At 42.8% G+C, this 19,672-nt stretch overlaps 1 protein-coding gene across 13 annotated transcripts in view; it reads left to right on the top strand.

The window, feature by feature from the left end:
* AGBL2 (AGBL carboxypeptidase 2) overlaps window positions 1-17,904 on the top strand; it is a 41,096-nt gene extending 23,192 nt beyond the window's left edge. For 6 of the 13 annotated variants that reach the window (XM_082476952.1, XM_082476946.1, XM_082476947.1 and 3 more), the window contains 10 exons: window positions 993-1,775; window positions 3,517-3,673; window positions 5,711-5,837; window positions 6,379-6,479; window positions 7,536-7,666; window positions 10,979-11,045; window positions 12,783-12,908; window positions 13,414-13,521; window positions 15,517-15,600; window positions 17,145-17,904. In XM_082476952.1, coding sequence (XP_082333078.1) covers window positions 993-1,775; window positions 3,517-3,673; window positions 5,711-5,837; window positions 6,379-6,479; window positions 7,536-7,666; window positions 10,979-11,045; window positions 12,783-12,908; window positions 13,414-13,521; window positions 15,517-15,600; window positions 17,145-17,318 — 1,858 coding nt within the window. In that variant the 3' untranslated portion in view covers window positions 17,319-17,904. The other 7 variants (XM_082476955.1, XM_082476958.1, XM_082476951.1 and 4 more) reach the window with 6 other exon arrangements.
* Window positions 17,905-19,672: the final 1,768 nt, after the last annotated feature.

Here is a 19,672-nt window from a genome sequence, read left to right as displayed (position 1 = left end):
CTGTTGTATGGACACTCCATACCTTATTTACCTTGTCCCCAACTGATGGAAAATTAAGATGTTTACAATATTTTGGTTAACGAATTAATACCCTTATGCATTTTTTTTTTGGCTGCACCGTGCAGCTTGCGGGATCTTAGCTCCCTGACCAGGGTTCGAACCCATGCCCCCTGCAGTGGAAGTGCAGAGTCCTAACCACTGGACCACCAGGGAATTCCCTGCATTTATATTTTTAAGTATTTGTGGTTTTATGAGATAAACTCTAGAAATAAAATTGTTGGTTCAGGGTTTGATCATTTCAGTACTGCTAGTTTTTGCCCATTTGCCCTCCCAATGTGATTTAGTCCCCATCAACAGTGTGTGAGAGTGCCCGGTTCCCAGCACTGGAATGTTGGTGAGATGGAGGGGAAAGGGCATATCCTATTTTAATTTGTACTTCATTAATTATGCACGTGGGTGAATATCTTTCCATGCTTTTTGGCATTTGTATTTTGTCTTCTGCAAGTACAACAAGGTGAAAGCATTCCAGAGATGCCCCCTCATCTTCAAATAAGTGAGGATCAGATATAAAAATAGCACAGAGGGCTTACAGGTCTCCTCTACAGTGATGATGTCCAGGATGTAGCTAACAGACAACATGGGGCTCTGGCTTCACTACTGTTCAGTGTGTTAAAGAGAAATGTGTTGAAGTGGTTAGAAACTGCTATTGGATACTCTCAAAAGATACCAAGAAGCTCACAGTGCTCCCAGAAATGCTGTGCAGCAGTGTAAGTTTTGAGATTCTTCCTGTCCCACTCCGAATAAACTTTCTTTTCCCAAGTTCCTGCTAGCCTAATATGTGAGTTGGAAAACTAGGGAAATAAGAAAATAAATGTGTGATGTAGCAGGCTTTTCTGTTGTAATAAGATCTGTTTTTACCAGAGGGAAACAATGTTTGTTTTTTGAGGGGCGTGTGGAGTTATAGAGATATTCTTCTGTGTTCTCTATTACAGAAACACCTATGAGTATGAACTCACCTTGCGAACTGACCTCTACACGAATAAGCACACTCAGTGGTTTTATTTTCGAGTTCAGAACACCAGGAAAGATGTCACCTATCGCTTCACCATCGTCAACCTCCTGAAACCCAAGAGCCTTTACACTATAGGGATGAAGCCACTCATGTATTCCCAGTTGGATGCCAGCACCCACAGCATTGGCTGGAGGAGAGAAGGAGATGAAATCAGGTACTATAGGAACAACACGGAGGATGGGCAGCAGCCCTTTTACTGTCTCACATGGACCATTCAGTTTCCACATGACCAGGACACTTGCTTCTTTGCACACTTCTACCCATATACGTACACTGACTTGCAATGCTTCCTCCTGTCAGTGGCAAACAGCCCCGTCCAATCTCAGTTCTGCAAACTCCGAACTTTATGCAGGAGCCTTGCAGGAAACACCGTCTACCTGCTCACCATCACCAACCCAGCCCGGACCCCTCAAGAGGCAGCTGCAAAGAAAGCTGTGGTCTTGACCGCCAGAGTGCACCCTGGGGAAAGTAATGGCTCCTGGGTTATGAAAGGCTTTTTGGACTTCATCCTTAGCAACTCCCCAGATGCCCAGCTCCTCAGAGATATTTTTATCTTCAAAGTGGTTCCCATGTTAAATCCAGACGGAGTGATCGTGGGGAATTATCGGTGTTCATTGGCTGGAAGGGACTTGAACAGGCATTATAAAACTATTCTGAAGGAGTCTTTCCCTTGCATCTGGCACACCAGGAACATGATCAAGAGGTGAGGCCTTTATCTGTTGGTCTTACTCTGAACGCTGTCAGCACTATCTGATGGCATGAGATCTCTTCTCATGGCATAGGAATCGGGTATAGCTTTGTGGAGAGTCTTCAACGTTCTCTTTGCAGCCACTTGGGTTTGTTTATTTTCAAACTTTAAATCATGTCTTATCTTTGGGTTGAAACTGAACATGCGAGATTTCAGCTAGAAGCATTTCACTTATAAGTGAAATGACTGAATGGAAAAGGTCAAAAGTCAAGGGATTCATAGGTCTTCATGATGAGACTTGTGTAACAGTAATAATAATAGTAGTACCTAACAATTAGTCAGTGCTTATGTACGACAGGCAGTATTACACATGACCCATTTAATCTTCACATTCACCCTGTGAGGTAGGCACAATCAATATCCCCATCTTGTATATGATGAGGAAATTAAGGCCCAGAAAGTTTAAGAAACTTGCCCAAAGTCATAGAGCTAGTTCTCTGGTTGCAGAGTCTGAATGCCTTATTACCATCTTATATTGCCTCTTATGAAGAAAGAATTATAATGGGACTTCCCTGGTGGCTCAGTGGTTGGGAGTCTGCCTGCCAATGCAGGGGGCACGGGTTCAAGCCCTGGTCCGGGAAGATCCCACATGCCGTGGGGCAACTAAGCCCGTGAGCCACAACTACTGAAGCCCATGCGCCTAGAGCCTGTGCTCCACAACAAGAGAAGCCACTGCAGTGAGAAGCCCGATCACCAAAACAAAGAGTAGCCCCCGCTCGCCACAACTCAAAAAGCCCGCGTGCAGCAACAGACCCAACGCTGCCAAAAATAAATAAATAAATTTATTTAAAAAAAATAATAATAATAAATAAATCTGCATTTTCCAAGCATATATAAAAGCAGTTGAAGCCTATGATAGAATGGCACCCGCCTTAAAGGAGCTTCCATTTCGCTGGGCATGAAACTGCAGCAGTTGTGAATATGTGAACGCACGCACATTCTCACCATATCTGTGTGAATGGCTGAGAGTAGTGTTGGGTTAGTAGGCAAAATGGCTAAGAGCATATATTGGAGACAGGCAGGCCTGGGTTTGAGACCTGGTTTTACTACTGGCTGGTTCTGTGACCATGGAAGTGATTTAACCTCTCTGTGCTTCAGCTTTCTTATCTGCAGAATGGGGATAATAATACCTGTGCTGGGTGGTTACCGTGAGGATTCAATGAGATAATCCATGTAATCTATTTAGCACAGTACCCTGCACATTGTAAATGTGGGCCATTATTGTTACCACCATCATCATCATGGAGAAAGTGTTTGGAGGACTGAATAGGTGTCCTGGTAATCAGGAAACAAAGAAGAGCTGAGTCTTAAAGGAACTAACCCTGGAATGTCAGAAACCAAGGCTTTCTTTGGTTCTTTCCCCTCTCTACCTCTCTCTATCTTTCCACAGTTCTGCACCAGAGTGGGCTTTTCTTTAGTAGATTTGCTCCTCTTTCTTGTCAGCTTACGCAAGGCCCACCCATCTCCCCTTTCCACATCCCCTTTTCCATCAAGTTCCTCTGGCTGGCAGAGGCAAGGAGTGCTGGTGACATGTTTCCAGCAGGGGCTGAGGTTGGGCATAGGGTCCTTTGAAGGTCATTAGGGGCTGAAATTTTCTTAGGGGGGAAAGTATCAACAGACATCCAAAGGATCCTTGATCATGCTCATGCCCTGTATATCTACTGAGTTCTTTGTTTGCCTCCCCCACCCCCAACAGACTTCTTGAAGAAAGGGAGGTTCTCTTGTATTGTGATTTCCACGGCCACAGCCGTAAGAATAATATCTTCCTGTACGGCTGTAATAACAACGATCGCAATTTCTGGCTTCACGAGCGAGTCTTTCCCTTAATGTTAAGCAAAAATGCACCAGATAAGGTAAGCATGTAAGGTAATTTTCTGTCCATTGACTAAGGGGGAAGGATAACTCATTGCTTCCTATCTGCAGTGTTTGATTTGCCACTTTTATCTCACCATTATCTTGGGTAAATCCCAGCTACCTGGACTTCAAGAATTTAGAAACGTGTGGCTTTAAGAATTACTCTGTGTCCGATGAAAAGATAAGTAAAATGTAGTATATCCACACAATGGAATGTTATTTGGCAGTAAGAAGAATTAAGTACTGGTATGCTAGGGCAAGGATGAACCTTGAAAACATTATGCTAAGTAAAAGAAGCTAGACACAAAAGGCCACATATATGATTCCATTCTATGAAATGTTCAGAAGAGGCAAATCTATAGAGACAGAAAGTGGTTTAATGATTGCCTAGGGCTGATGGGGGGAGGATGGCATGGGGAGTGACTGCTAATGAGGGGTAGTGGGTTTCTTTTCAGGGTGATGAAAATGTTCTAAGCTTAGATTGTGGTAATGGTCACACAACTCTGTGAATATCTTTAAATCACTGAATTGTGTGCTTTAAATGTGTGAATTTTATGGTATGTGAATTATATCTCAATAAAAATGATTTTTTTAATTGCTCTGGGCACAAGTTCAAACTCTTAGTAGGTAGAATTCTCTGTCATCTTTCATCCTGTGTTTGGCAGTGGAAGAAGGGACTGAAGGACAAATGCTAATATTGCTAATAGCAAAATGCTAATATTATATGAGCCTCCACAGAAACGTTTATGTAATACAAGATCACAAATAACTGCAAGATATTAAAGGGCTAATAAAAACAACTTAAAAGTCTTTAATAGTTGGCTGAGTAACAGCTCTGTGACAGTTGTATCTGCATTGATTTAGAAGCTGGTTTTCAACATCATAAATAGATTCACAAAATGTAACCGTCATTGGAAAGAAGAAATTAGGTTGGATTCAGAAAAGTATTTAAATGACAGTGTAAATCTTCTCACATAAAGATATAGGACAAATACTTTGTCTCTGTTACTCTTATCTGTAAAAACAAAGAAGAAAGAAAAAGGAAGCTTTTTTCCTTCTGCCCTTTATCCCTCCCTCCCTTCTTTCCTTTCTTTTTCCTTTTCTTTTTTCAATCTTCCTGTTTTTTCCAGGGATCTCTGTTCTTCAAACGAAATCCCATCCGGAACCTAGCATTTAAAACAATGAAAAGCAGCGGCGCGCTAGTTGAAGTGGGCGGAGGGCTCAGCACCCTGCCATCCTGTGCCCTCCTCAGTCCTTGCAGCAGGAGCGCCCCGGGGCTCCTCGGTAGAACCTCTGGATTTCAGAGAGCACAATTCAGAAATCACTGGTAGTGAGACGCCTTCCAACTCTAAAGCATTTTCAGCAGGACAGGATAGGTTGGGATAGTTGTGAAGTATATGTTTACAAACTCCAAGTGAGGAAAGAGAATTGGGGTGGTCATGAAAGACAGCAGAGGATATTGAACTCCAAGCCAGAAACGTTAGTGTTAAGGAGCAGGAGAGTTCTAGGCAGAGATTGTAGGAGTGAGGCATACACAAATCATAGATAGAGGATAAATCCAACTAGATCCAAGGGTTCAAGTTGGGGAGGGGTAGAAAATAAATCTTTGAAAGGCTGGCTAGTGCCTTGAATGCTAAAGTAAGCCAGCATTCCCAAATAGGCCTTCAAGGAACCCTAGTCCTGCAATATGTCCCTGGGGAAGGTGGAGAAGGACAGGAAGGGTTCATGGGCAATGAAAATCAGAATATACTCTCTCCCCTTTGGAGGGTCACCGTTCACAACATATTAAATGCTCTGAGAAGTCCTGCAGAGGAGGCCTGTTTAGTCTTGTTAAACCTTCTTCTCCCTGACCAACAGAACTCATTTTTTCCTGTTACATCTATTAACATCTCCTAGAATTAGTATTTTATGGAACATACGTTAGGAAGTAATATATAGAACCCAAGGGAACCATTTTTTTAATTCATATTAGTGAATTTTAGACATCTTAACGTTTGCCGATTTATGATTAACAGAGGGCTTGGATTTCTCTTTAGTTCTCTTTTCATAGTTGTAATTTTAAAGTCCAAAAGTGCAAAGAAGGAACAGGACGAGTCGTGATGTGGCGGATGGGAATCCTAAACAGCTATACCATGGAGTCTACCTTTGGTGGGTCCACCCTGGGTAAGCTCTCTTTTGTATATCATAAGCCAGCATGGCAAGGGGACGCCAAGCAAAGCATTGGGGAGATGAAATCTCCTTGAATGTTGGGGAAATAATTGACCTAGAAGATTTTCTTGTCTGTGCCTTAATGTTAAATTTGAGAACCCAAAATATGAGTGTGAAATGTAATACCTGATGGGGCAGTATAGCATAGTGGTTGCTCAGGCCCTGGAAATCAGGCAGGTCTGGGTTTGAATTTCCGTTTACTGGCAATAATAATAGTACCTGCATTACAGGCACTACTTAATGAGGTAGTGCATGTAAAACACTTGACATAGTGCCTACCACAGAGTAAAGCCTCAGTAACTGTAGCCATCGTGATTGTAAACTTGTTCATTGTCAAAGATTCTCCTGAATCAAACTAAAACTAGAAGGAGAGAGACCCTGTCCAGAAGCGTAATATTCTAGAATCATAGGTGGTGTTTCTAACGAGATATTCATAAATTAGATTTGCATTTGCTCATTAAGATTTAATAAGAAGTGTTATGGATTTTTTCCGCAGGCAATAAAAGAGACACTCACTTTACCCCTGAGGATCTAAAATCCCTGGGTTATCATGTCTGTGACACCCTTCTGGATTTCTGTGATCCTGACAGAACCAAGGTAAAAATGGGGTTTCAAGAAATATGGGGATGTTACTGTGATCGTTTTCACATGGGTCCAAAGTCAGCCCAGTGGGATTACAGGCAATCTTTATTTTCCTCTTAATATTTTTCTGAAGTCTTTCTAATCAAAGAAAATAAGAAAGCCCCCAGCCTGCAGTCTCAGCAAACGATAAGACCTCATACTTCCCCAAGCACAGAGGCCATGGTGCCAGCTCCCCTTCAGCACACCTCTCCCTCACTTCTAGGCTTAGCTGTGGCAGCACCAATTCTTACTTCCCTTCCTCCTATTTCAGAAAATCAGGTGTCCTTTCTCTTCTCCAAAACTACCCCTGTCCTTCAAGCACTTGCCAACCTCCCCTGTGGCCTCCCTGAGGTCTTGCCTCAGTTACCTCCTCTCTTTTCTGTGCCCTCAGATTTTTCCTTTTCTTCTTCCCCTCAACTGCAGATGTTCTCAAGCTGCCCCCATCCTAAATCACAAACAAAGGCTTCCTTTAGCCTTGTTGCTCCAGGAGATTATTTCTATTTCCCATCACCACTCGCCTTCTTAAAAGGGAGCCTGTACTCAACGGTCTCTAACTCGTTTCTCATACCCCCTCTGAAATGTCGGCCCTGGGAACACATGACATGCACCACTCTGGATGCAACTGTTCAATTAAAAAGTACTTAAAAGACACTTTGACCTCAACATAGGGCCTGTTAAATCAGATTTGCCATAGGCCACATTCTGAACAACCCCATTCTAACTTTCCCTACCTTGCTACTCAAAAAAATAAAATAAATCTGACCTTTGCATTGTTCAAGAAGTTTCTCATTGGCTTTAGCCAGGGAAAAGTGACTAAAGCAGTGTTCACTGATATTCTGCCCTAAAAATGCTTCTGTCTGTTCCTACAGCTCATGTAACTTGTTGTTCACATGTCCTTAGTAGCAGAGGTTACAGCTTACTCATCTTTATGTCCCCAGCAATAAATAAAGTGCCTTTCAGCGTATACTTAGTAAATATCTGATGAATAACTAAATGAATAATCAAAAATAGTTCTTTTTTTCACTTCCATAGTTCATGCAGTGTCTAGCGGAGCTTAAAGAGCTCTTACAACAGGAGATCCATAAGAAATTCAAAGAACTTGGACAAGATATGGATTTAGAAGGAAGCTGGAGGGACATCTCTTTGTCTGACATTGAATCCAGGTAACAAACTTCATTTCAAAGAAAAACCGTTGGGGTTCTATTTTTTTTAATTTTTTAATTGTCTTGCCTGCTCTGTTGTTTTGTTGGTTTTGAACCTCAGGTGCAAAATATTGAATAAATCACGGCACACTTGAATGCACTTCATTCAACAACTATGTATCGAGTGCCTGATCTTTGACAGCCTCTTTTCTAGGCTCTAGAGAGGGTTAGAGAGATGGGCAGGCAGTTTGTGTAGGGCCTCGTTGGCAATTGTGAAGCCTTTGTCTTTTACTTCAAGGGAGATGGAAAGCCTTTGGAAGGTTTTAAGTACACAAGTATCGTGACCTGACTTAGGTTTTACTGGGGCTGCTATGTGGAAAAGAGATTGTAAAGAGGAAAGGTCTAAGCAGGACACTCATTAGGAGGCTCTTGCAATAATACAGAAGAAGGATGATGGTGCTTAGGGGTGTAGCAGTGTTTGGGGGTGTGGGAATTGGTTGGATTCTAGATATATTTTGAAGTTTCAAACATTAAGATTTGCTTATGGATTGGATATCGGGCATGAGAAACAGAGAATGACTCTATAATTGGTTGGATGGAGTTGCCTTTAACTGAGCTGGGGAAGATGAAGTGGGTGGAGAAGGTTAGGGGGGTGATGAAGATCAGGAACCTAGTGTTGGGCATGTTCAGTTTGAGATGTCTAGTAGATGTCTAAATGGAGATGTGGAATAAGTAGTTGGATATATGAGTCTGGAGTTCAGTGTAGAGAGGTCTGATGGAGAGAGTCATCATGGATAGATGATATTTAAACCTTAAGTGTGGCAGATATCCCAAGGGAGTAAGTGCAGGTAGAGTAGAGAAGAGGTCTGAGTCTGAGCTGGGTACCATAGCTATAAGAGGTTAAAGAGACAGTGAGGAGCCAGTGGATAAGACTAGGAAGGGACCAGCAAGGCCAAAAGAAAACCAGGAGAGTGATTCTTTTAAAGTAAATCAGATCGTGTCATTCCTCTGTTTAAAACACCTCAGTGGCTCTACCACTTCACTCAGATACAAAGTCAAGGACCCTACAGTGGCCTACAAGGCTATAGGATCTAGCCATCTGCTACCTCTGTGACCTCCACCCTCACCCTCTCACACACTGCTACAGCTGCACTGGCCTCCCCTCTCTACCTCAGACTTGTCAGGCCCTCTCCTACCTCAGGGCCCTTGCACTGGCAGTTCCAACTGCTCTCCCCCAGATATTCACAATGCTAATTCCTTCACCGCCTTCAAGTCTTTGCTTAAACGTCAGCTTTTTCAGTGTGGCCTACCCTCATTACTCTAATATTGCAACTTGCTCCCCTGCCTTCACCCTCCTGCCATTCCTTATCCCCTTTACATGCTCTGCTTTTTTCCATAGCATTTTACCACCTTCTGTATCATTTGTCATTCTATATCACTTATGTCTTTGTTGTGTCTGTTATTTATTGCCTGTCTCCCCCTACTAGGATGTACGTTCCACAAGGTCAGAGATCTTTGTTTTGTTCATCTCTGTATCTCATTTACTTAGAACAGTACCTGCACATAGGGAGAGCTCAATAAATATTTGTTGAATTCACTTAGTATGTAGGCTCTCGGGCCCACTCTAATAGTCTCCACAGCTATTTTAGGAAGCCCCCAGGTAGGGAGTGGTTATTTCACAGGTGTGCCAGAACACCTCCTACTCGAGCTTACTGCCCCAGCTGTCCTCAGTCAGAAGGTTTCTGGGCAGGGCATGGCGGCCTTCTGCTAGAGACTGCACTGTAGTCTGTGGTAGAAAGTGGGAAGCGGATGGCTCGCCCACCCACTCTACGTAGCACATTGATTCTGGGTCCTAAAGTAGTTCTGCTGGCTGAGTCTCCCAAATGTCTCTTTAGGAACCTTAAACCAGACCATCAGCCCAGGTAGGGTGTCCCATTCACCACGTCGCCTCTTCCACTCTCCCAGAATCCTTTGCCTAACTCTCCAGGACCACTGCATCAAACCCTCTTCACTTTCAGCCTCAAAAACAAAATGCCCCCTGCCTATCAAGTCATACATATAGGGCCCAGGGGGACCAACTCAGAAGCATCCTGACTGCCTTCTGACAGGCTCAGCAGGGATACTCTGAGGCATTTAGTTAAGAATTATTGAAACCAATCTGCCAACCTCTGCACCAGCCTCCATGGGGCTCCTCCTATCCAGTCACACGATTACACAGAAAAGCAGACTGTGTGTGCAAGCCCAGTTTGAGTTTGCTCTGTCTGTGTGCACATACATGATTTTCGACATCTTCTGGGGCATACTGCATCTAATGCTTTTTATCCCATTTGTTAAAGTTTTCTATTACCTCCGAAAGGGACGTCAGAGGCTATTATCTAGTGGCCTCAAAGGCTACTCCTCAGACTGGAAAAGCCTTGTGAGAACAGGGAGTTGGGAATTAGATCAGAGAAGAGAGGGCTTTCTTCCCGCTGCCTTGCTGTGGGACTCCTCATTGTGCCCTGATGGGAGGGAGCGGGGCATGAACAGAATGGAAGTGCGGAGCAAAAGAATGGTTTGAAATGCTGTCTTTTCCCAGGAGATTTGAGTTTTGTGCCTAAGACATTTTTTTATATATGGAGGACGTGCCATAGAGCGCAGCTTTCAGTTCTAGCCAAACACACCCCAGGAAAGGGGAAAACATAATGTGACACAGAAGCAAAGGACATGATGAAGGAAGAAAGGATGATTATCTGTGTCTTCATTCCTCCTAGCCTTTGAAGAAAAGGGGAGGGGACAGTTTGTGGGGAGGACTTTAGATCAATCTAGATGTGCATCCAAAACTTTTGAAGGGGGAATGGGAGTGATAAAAGTAATGCTCCTAATCTCTGACCTACAGATTCTTTATTATTAAATATATCTATTTGCATATTCAACACATTTTTGAAGAGTACCTAGTCAGATCCTTGCTCTCTGAACTGGTAGTGGCTAGACAGGTATGAACGAGACAAAGCCCCTGCTTTCAAACAAATCCCAGTCCCCTGCTGTTCTCCAGGGCTGCTCATTAAGAATCCTACAGTCTCTCACAATCACTGCCAAGGGCAGCTTTGCCCATCCGGCCAGTGTTTATTTTGCCACATGGTTCATCTCTGTTTCCTGTGCACTGCCTGGCATGCAGTAGGTGTTCAGAATGAACAAATGGATATGCTTATCAAGAATTCTTAGTAATTGAAACGCAGACAATGTGGGCAAATAGCAGACTAGGTGTCCTAATCCCATGCTGCTGGTCTGCTAAGTGTTTTACATCCTAGACATTAATAACAGGTATTTCCCTTTTTCCTTTCCTTTTGGAAACAGCACCAGTGGTTCTGACAGCTCCCTCTCAGATGGTCTCCCCGTTCACCTACTGAACACAGCAGATGAGGTAAGATTATAGAGACTCTTGCACCCAGAAAGTAGCAGCCTGAAAAAAGCATGACACTACTGGATAATTTGGAAGAATTTTCAACTATCCCAAGATCTGCAGAAAATACAGCAGTAGCATCCTAACTGGTTACCCTGCCCTGGAGTCTTTCATTTTGTCCTTTATAACTTTCTTTTTTAAATCTGGGGGGAAACATGCGAGAACTCCATATTTATTCCAAAATTAATTAAAAATGGGGAAAAAAAGTTTAACTAAAAGTGAAACCCATGTTAAGAGATAGAGGTTGTTAAAAATGACCCAGAATTTCACTGGTGGCGCCATGGTTAAGAATCTGCCTGCCAATGCAGGGGACACAGGTTCGATCCCTGGTCCGGGAAGATCTCATATGCTGCGGAGCAACTAAGCCCCTGCACCACAACTACTGAGCCCGCGTGCCACAACTACTGAAGCCCGCTGCCTAGAGCCCGTGCTGCGCAACAAGAGAAGCCACCGCAATGAGAAGCCCACGCACCGCAAGGAAGAGTAACCCCCGCTCGCCGCAACTAGAGAAAGCCTGCGCGCACGCAGCAACGAAGACCCAGCGCAACCAAAAATAAATAAATAAAATATAAATCAATTTTTAAAAAATGACCCATACTTTTTTACTTTAATAAATTTATTTATTTATTTTTGGCTGCATTGGGTCTTCGTTGCTGCGCGGGGGCTTTTCTCTAGTTGCGGCGAGTGGGGGTTCCTCTTCGTTGCGGTGCGTGGGCTTCTCATTACGGTGGCTTCTCTTGTTGTACAGCACGGGCTCTAGGCACACGGGCTTCAGTAGTTGTGGCACGCAGGCTCAGTAGTTGTGGCTCACGGGCTCTAGAGCACAGTAGTTGTGGCACACGGGCTTAGTTGCTCCATGGCATGTAGGATCTTCCCAGACCAGGGCTCAAACCTGTGTCCCCTGCACTGGGAGGCAAATTGTTAACCACTGCGCCACCAGGGGAGTCCCACAAATGACCCATACTTTTTAAAAAGCGTTTCTTTGTTTACATGGTCTTAGGTAGTTTTTTTATATTTCCATATATTAAGTAATTTTTCTTCTGCCCCGTCTATTAACAGACTTGTTTTTTACATAGATGGTGTAAGAGCTTTAGAAACAGCAAAATGTTTGTTGTGGTTCATCGTGCACCTGATTTCCTAGTTGCATTAAGAAGTATCTTCATCCTAGGGTGGGTTTCAGGCTGTGTCAGAAGGAGCCAGCCGTATCAGACTGGACCCCACAGTTTCTTCAGCTGGACTTACAGCAGCATCAGTATAAGCTTCACCACTCCATAGGTGCCTGGAAAACTAGTCCTGAGCTTCATTTGCTTAATTATTAAAGCCACCCTATGGTAACAACCAAACTGTATCTATTAAGCACACATCTAATAATCAGTATTATCTGTACCTGCCAATATTGCCACAAGTAATGTGCTTTCCCGTTTTATATCACAGATATTTGGTTATTGGTATAGGTGCCCCTTTGGCAGTGTATCTATAATAGGGGGATTTGGGCGGTGTTAAGTGGGGAGGGGTCTCTGGTAATGAGGTAACTGAACTGTTTTTTGATTCTCCAAACCAACAACAGTTCAACACTGTGAGGGCACACATACTGGGTTAGCCATTGTGTCTTGAGTGTTGTGTGAAAAGAGTGCTACGTGTGGGTGGGCGTACCTCTGGAATCCTCAATGGCTAATTTCTCTGTACTTTCTGGAATAGTTGAATCAGAAGAAGAAGATGTGTAAGAAGAAAAAAAGGAAGCCACTTCAGTCTAGGAAACAGCGAAATAAACAGTATCAGAAAAGTAATTTGATGCAGGAGTCAAAGTTAACAGAAGATGCCCCAGTAAGAAAGCTCTGCTGCCTACTTCTACTGTCCAGTTAGAGGTTTCTACAGAGGGAGCAGGACAAAGAGTTAAGGTTTACTCTAAACCAGAAAGGGAAATGGGGCAGGGGGAAGTTTTCTATTTGGGTTTCAGAACTCTTCCATGGGTCCTCTGGATATCCCTAACCAGATTTCAGCTTAGCCCACTAATCCTCCACTACACTCTTAGCATAGCAAGTCTGGGTTTCCGCCAAGTCTGGATTTCCAGAGGAAGGAGGTGGTAATGGAAAAGTGGTGGCTAGAACTAGACCAGAGTTGCCGGGTGGCTGAGAATTCAGGCTTGGTCCAGGCTAAGGACACTGGGATACCTCCTTCCTAGCTGCCACACCCACACCATACCCCCTGCTTTCTAAAGATGAAAATGCTTTCAGAGATGGGAGTTTTACTCTTGGGTGAATTGGGTCAGTTATGAGTAGATTAATTATAATAGAGCAACTGAAAAATATTCTCTTTGCAATCCTTCTAGGAAGGGGCAGGGTTTGCTTCTACTCTGCAAAAGCAGTCTGCTTTTTTCAAAAATTCAGAGAATACCAGTTCTTCAATGATGAAAAATGAAAAACCAAGGTTTAATGAGGTAGTATTTTTGCTTGACTTTTTTTTTTTTCACTCACTCTTGGAAAATTTATTAAAACCTTTTTTTTGGTAATATGTTTAAAGTGTACAACATGATGATTTGATATATATATATACATTGAGAAAGGATTGTCACTGTTTAGTTAATTAACACATCCTTCACCTCAAATAAATATTCACTTTTTTTTTTTTTTTTTCTGAGAACTCTTAAGTCCTACTCTGTTAGCAAATTTAAATTATACAACACAGTACTATCAGCTACAGGTACCATGCTATACATGATAATCTTCACACCTCATTCATTTTATAACTGAAAGTTTGTATCCTTTTACCACCCTCTCCCTATTTTCCCCAATCCCAAGTACCTGGCAACCACCATTCTACTCTCTGTTTCTATGAGTTTGATTTTTTTTTTTAGATTCCACATATAAGTGATACCATGCAGCATTTGTCTTTGTCTGGCTCATTTCACTTAGCATAATGCCCTCCACCCATGTGAATATATTTTGTTGCAAATGGCAGGATTTCCTTCCTTTTTAAGGCTGAATTATGTTGTTTGCAAGTATTTTCTCCCATTCGATAGGTTATCTTTTCATTTTATTGATTGTTTCCTTTGTTGTGCAGAAGCTTTTCAGTTTTAGTCTCGCTTGTTTATTTTTGCTTTTATTGTCTTTGCTTTTGATGTCAAATCCAAAAAATCATTGCCAGTGTCAAGGACTTTACCCCCTATGTTTTCTTCTAAAAGTTTTACAGTTTGGGATCTTGAATTTAACTTTTTCATCCATTTTGGGTTGACTTTTGTGTATGGTATAAGATGGGGTACAGTTGAATTCTTTTGCATGTGGATATCTAGTTTTCCTAGCACCATTTATTAAGGATACAATCTTTTCCCCACTGGTTATTTTTGGCTCCTTTGTTGAAAATTAATTGACGATATATGCATGAGTTTATTTCTGGGCTCTCTATTCTGTTCCATTCTTGACTTTTTGTCACACAGATTCTCTGATGTTTCCAATTAGTACGTCTCTCCCAGAGGGTGAAGAGTGCACTAGCCCTCTGTCACTCTCACTGTCAGTGCCACTGGGAGCAGGGGAACATTAAAATTGGTGGGGACACTGACACTGCTTTGGATTAGACACCACTGAAGTCTGATATCACATGTTGGTGAATTGTGATTTTATACCCAAAACATAAGAGCGGGCTGCTTTACCATCCATCCATCCATTCAGCAAATTGTATTGTGTAACTACTACATGCCAGGCCGTCTGCTGGATGCTGGGAGTGCAACAGTGAACAAAACACTATCCCTGCCTCAGGGACCTTAGGGTCTGCTGGGTATTTTAACAAGTAAACAGAGTAGGATGCAGTAGGAAACAGAGGAGACAAATTCACCCAACTTTTAGTACTTTGGAGTGTGGCTATAAAATCCTTGATTCTTTTATGTATAAAAATAGGTTTGGGTACAATAGTAGCCAAATAGGGTTCATGAGGCCCTCCTCGTGTGGAATGCTGCCCTGTGGTTAAGAATGGTAGAATAAGGTCCCACAGCATTACACAGAGGAGCCCGCACCAAGCACAGCCATCTCTGTCCAGTATTGAGGGCCATTCGGTGTCTAGTGTAATGGCAAGAGCACAAGCTATGGGGTCTGTCTTGAGTTCAAATTCCATCCCCACTATGTAGTTTTCCATGAGTTACTTAACCACCCAGGGGCTCAGTTGCTGCATCTAAAATGTTGGGGTAATAATATCTACACATAAGGGTGTTGAGAATATTCGATGTGAAACCGTGTGTGAAGTGCCTGGCGTATGGTAGGCATTCAATAAGTATTAGTTTCCTTCTTTTCTTCAAATTACTATTTGTTTGTGTTCTGCCTCTCTTTTCATGTTAGAGTATCATAATGAATCAATATGCGTGAATAAAAAATACTCTGTGTGTTTTATATAATCACACTTGTCCAAGTGGAAAATTTAGTGAGAATGTGTTCATTTATTTTAGTTAAATGGAAGAGACAAAGGCACCTCCCTGGGCCCATCAAAAATGACTACCTTGATTTTGACTAAGAATAAAGAGAGAATGCAGGTATTTCACCTAATATATGTATATATATATGCCAGCAATTAATTTATTTTTCAAATGTGTTATGTGATTTGGAGGGGTGGTGATCTGCAATCCACACAGTATCACCTCCTTGGATTTGTTCTGCTGAGGTGAACATCTAACATCATTTGCACTCTCAGGCTACAAAACACCTGACCAGCCAGGGGCATAGCCCACAAAGTACTGCAGGACGGAGGAAGCCCGCCCAGGGCTGAAAGCTTGCCACGGAGAATTTAGTTTCATTTCAACGAACATTTGTTAGGCAGCTATTATTTTGTAAATCCATGGCAACATTTCAGGTAGAAAGTGATGGTGAACGCAGTGATTCTCAACCCTAGGAGGTGTTAACAAACCGGGGTGCCACCATCAGTTGTGAGGGGTGTTTCACATCCACTGTTACAGTGATCGTTCGGTACCGAGGTTTGTGAACGATTTGCTTTTTTAAAATAATAAGTTAGAACGAATTCATATTTATCCCTATAATAACATCTCTCTTGCTCATTTGCACTTGCATATTCTTTCCTGAGAGGGAGGAAAAAGAAGTAAAGAAACAGCTGGTGAGCTGTGGTTTCAAATAGCCCTGATTGTGTCTGTGGGAAGGTGCTGCTCACATGTGTCCGGGTGGAGCAGAGACTGAGGACCACTGGATTACTGTAGGTGCGCTGGGTGTAGCATGGATGATCCTCTCAAGGTGAAGTCCCTGCCGTCTTCCCACGCCTGCTGCTTGGGAATTCTCAGGATGATGCTCTCATTTACCCGTCAGTATCTTATGGAGGACCTACTATGTGCGGGGCCCTTTGAAGACTGTATGACATGAGCCCTCCCTTAAGGCCGTGATCCTCTAGGAGGGGTAACAAGGTAGATGGTCCAACCACCATGATTTAGCAGAAACAGAGCAGTGAAAAGAGATGTAGATAAAGTCAAATCAAAGAGGATTCTGTCCTGACACACTGACAAGTGATGACTGTCCTCTTTCCTCATACAGCATCCACTGCAAGATGTCTGTGGGCGGCTAAAACCATATCCTACCACTGAAACATGCGAGTTAGGCTGTAACATGTAACTAGGGATTCAGTTAAACACAATGTAGTAGACGAATGCCATCCAAACCTTTACTTTTACTTCATATTCTTTAAATTTCTAATTTAATGTTTCTGCAACAGAGATGTAGGCATTTAACTTCCGTGGCAGGTCAGATAAGCAGAATTTAAAAAAGGGGACAGTCTCCCAGCTTGTAAATTAAGCTCTTCTCTTCCTTTGCGTAATGTTTCTAGACAGCTTATAAAACGCAGTCCCTAAACTTCTCAGGGCAATTAAAATATTGCCCATGGACCGTTCTTTGGCTATCTGAGGGACTAGGACAAATGCCTGATTGACCCCTGCCCTGTAACAACGTCAGCTACTTTGGTATTTGAGGGGAAATGCAAATACTTCTCACTGACTCCTGCGAAACCAGCACCAACCCTAACTATAACTTCAGGAATTGCAGCATCAAGTGGTTCACCTTTTATGTCTTGTTTGCACAGAGAGAGAAGCCAGGATTTACAGTATCATGCTCTCCAAAGAGAAACACAAACCCCAGCCAAGAGCCAGCTCCAGATACGAAGCCAAACTGGTCCAGGAACAGATATCCTGCCACAAAGGGAGGCCGTACGACTGCGGTGGTATACCCATCCTTGCACATATACACCTACCCATAGGGTGCCGGGGCCATGCCACACAGGCGCTTCCTTGCTGTGTTTTGGGTTAGACACATCTTGTAACGAAGGGATTTGTATGCTAGGGAATTACGTTCATTTGTGGTATCCTGTGTTGTGTGTTCATCATGCACTGTCCTCGCCCCAGGTGCTTACACTGTGTTCATGCTCTCAAGATGCATACCTCACAAATTAAATTATTTTTTCATAAAATGAAATTTTATTGTGATGTATCCAAAAGCTTCCCTTATCAGAAATCGAAGTGTGTGCTCGTGAAACTACAACACAGATATACCTCAGTTTAACCAATAGATATTCTCTCTAAAATTATGTGCAAATCAATGTTAAAAGTGCAAACTCTGTTTTAAAGGTATTCTGGGAGTTTACTATGTTAAAAGTCTTGTGTCAAAGCTTTCTAGTGTTGAATGATCAGTCTGACCGGGGTATATCGGGTTTGCTCAGGGTGCGGTGTTCCCACATAGAGAAAACAACTCATGTATTACCTGGAAGTCAGTGTTGCATATATTGTGTTCAGCACGGTTATGTAAGTTTTTTAACCCATTGATTAAAATTCTTTCTCCCCCACAAATTGTTCCCTTTGATTGGTTAACTGCATAATCTTGTGTGAATAGATATTTGAGATTTTCTATCCCTCGCAAGCACCAAGCACCGTCTGCCGGCTACGGCCTGCACGTCAACGTGCTGGAGTCATGTTACACAAGGGTCACTCCAGTTCATGCCAGGCCTCCTATTTTGACTTTTCCTGCTTCCTTTCACATTGGATTGAAAGTTTCCTAGTACGTTTTTTGTCATCACTTTTAAACTCTTTCAGCCACCACCACTACCTAGATGACTAGAGATTAGAACCAAATGGCAACACATTTTATTATAATCCCAGTGTCTGTGTCTCTTTTTTTTTTAATTAATAGACTTTATTTTGAGAACAGTTCTAGATTTACAAAGAAATTGAGGAAATAGTACAGAGAGTTCCCATATACTGCCCACCTCTCCCCACACACACTGTGTGCGTGGGTTTTTTTTTGGGGTTTTATGGTTTTGTTTTTGTTTTTAATTAATTAATTTATTTATTTTTGACTGCGTTGGGTCTTCGTTGCTGCACGCAGGCTTTCTCTAGTTGCGGCGAGCAGGGGCTCCTCTTCGTTGCGGTGAGTGGGCTTCTCATTGCGGTGGCTTGTTGCAGAGCAAGGGCTCTAGGCGCGTGGGCTTCAGTAGTTGTGGCACGCGGGCTTCAGTAGTTGTGGCTTACAGGCTCTAGAGCGCAGGCTCAGCAGTTGTGATGCACAGGCTTAGTTGCTCCGCGGCATGTGGGATCCTCCCGGACCAGGGCTTGAACCCGTGTCCCCTGCATTGGCAGGCGGATTCTTAACCACTGCACCACGAGGGAAGCTCTGTGTGTGTGTTTTTAAAGGGAATATCTGCCCATGCTCTTTACATAGGAGTTTGCAAATGGCCTTCTTCTATTCCACATCTTACACCCTAAAACTATTAGTCAACATTTTAAGTATCTAGAAATCACCCAGCCAAAACCCCACTTTTTGTTCCTAAAAGGATATCTTTAAAGGACAAGTCCCAAAACAAACCACTGAGAGCAAGCCTTGTTTGAAAGTTGTTCAGAAATACTTGGTTTTTGCTCCAAATAATTTTGGAAGAAGTTTATTAAAAGCACCCCAGTATGATATTTTTAGAATAAAAAACTAGAATACATGATCAGATTTTTTTTTAAGTGCTTTTTGAGAGTGAAAAGCTTCCTGAGAGCTGTGGTTTGGCTGCTAAGATATCAAAGGGGCAAAAAGGAGAGAATCCAATGCAATCCAGGCACAGCCTCCACATCCACTAATTGCCGAAAGGCCATGGCAGTTCCGTGTTGGGCCCTGCCCAGCTCACAGTCAGTCCTGTAAAGTAGTAGCTATTTGTTTTCTTTAGAAAAGAGGGGCAAGTTTGCCTGCTTAGATTAAGAGAAAGTGCCCCACAGGGCATTTACATGCTACAGCATCTAAGCCAATATGTCTATCATTTCTCATTGCGCTTTTTTTTTTAAACATATCTTTTTAAAAAATTTTTATTTATTTATTTTTGGCTGCACTGGGTCTTCATTGCTGTGCGCCGGCTTTCTCTAGTTGCGGCGAGTGGTCTTTGTCGTGGTGCGCAGGCTTCTCATTGAGGTGGCTTCTCCTGTTGCGGAGCACGGGCTCTAGGCGCACAGGCTTCAGCAGTTGTGGCACATGGGCTCAGTAGTTGTGGCTCTAGAGCACAGGCTCAGTAGTTGTGGTGCACAACTATAGAGAGAAATAATGCTATGTGAAAATTCCAACTTCCTGCTGGCACTCCTACCCTAA

This window comes from Balaenoptera physalus, assembly GCF_965194825.1.
Source record: "Balaenoptera physalus genome assembly, chromosome: 10".
Lineage (NCBI taxonomy): Eukaryota > Metazoa > Chordata > Mammalia > Artiodactyla > Balaenopteridae > Balaenoptera > Balaenoptera physalus.
The sequence above is the reverse complement of the archived record's forward strand: the minus strand, read 5'-3'. Positions and strand labels throughout refer to the sequence as shown.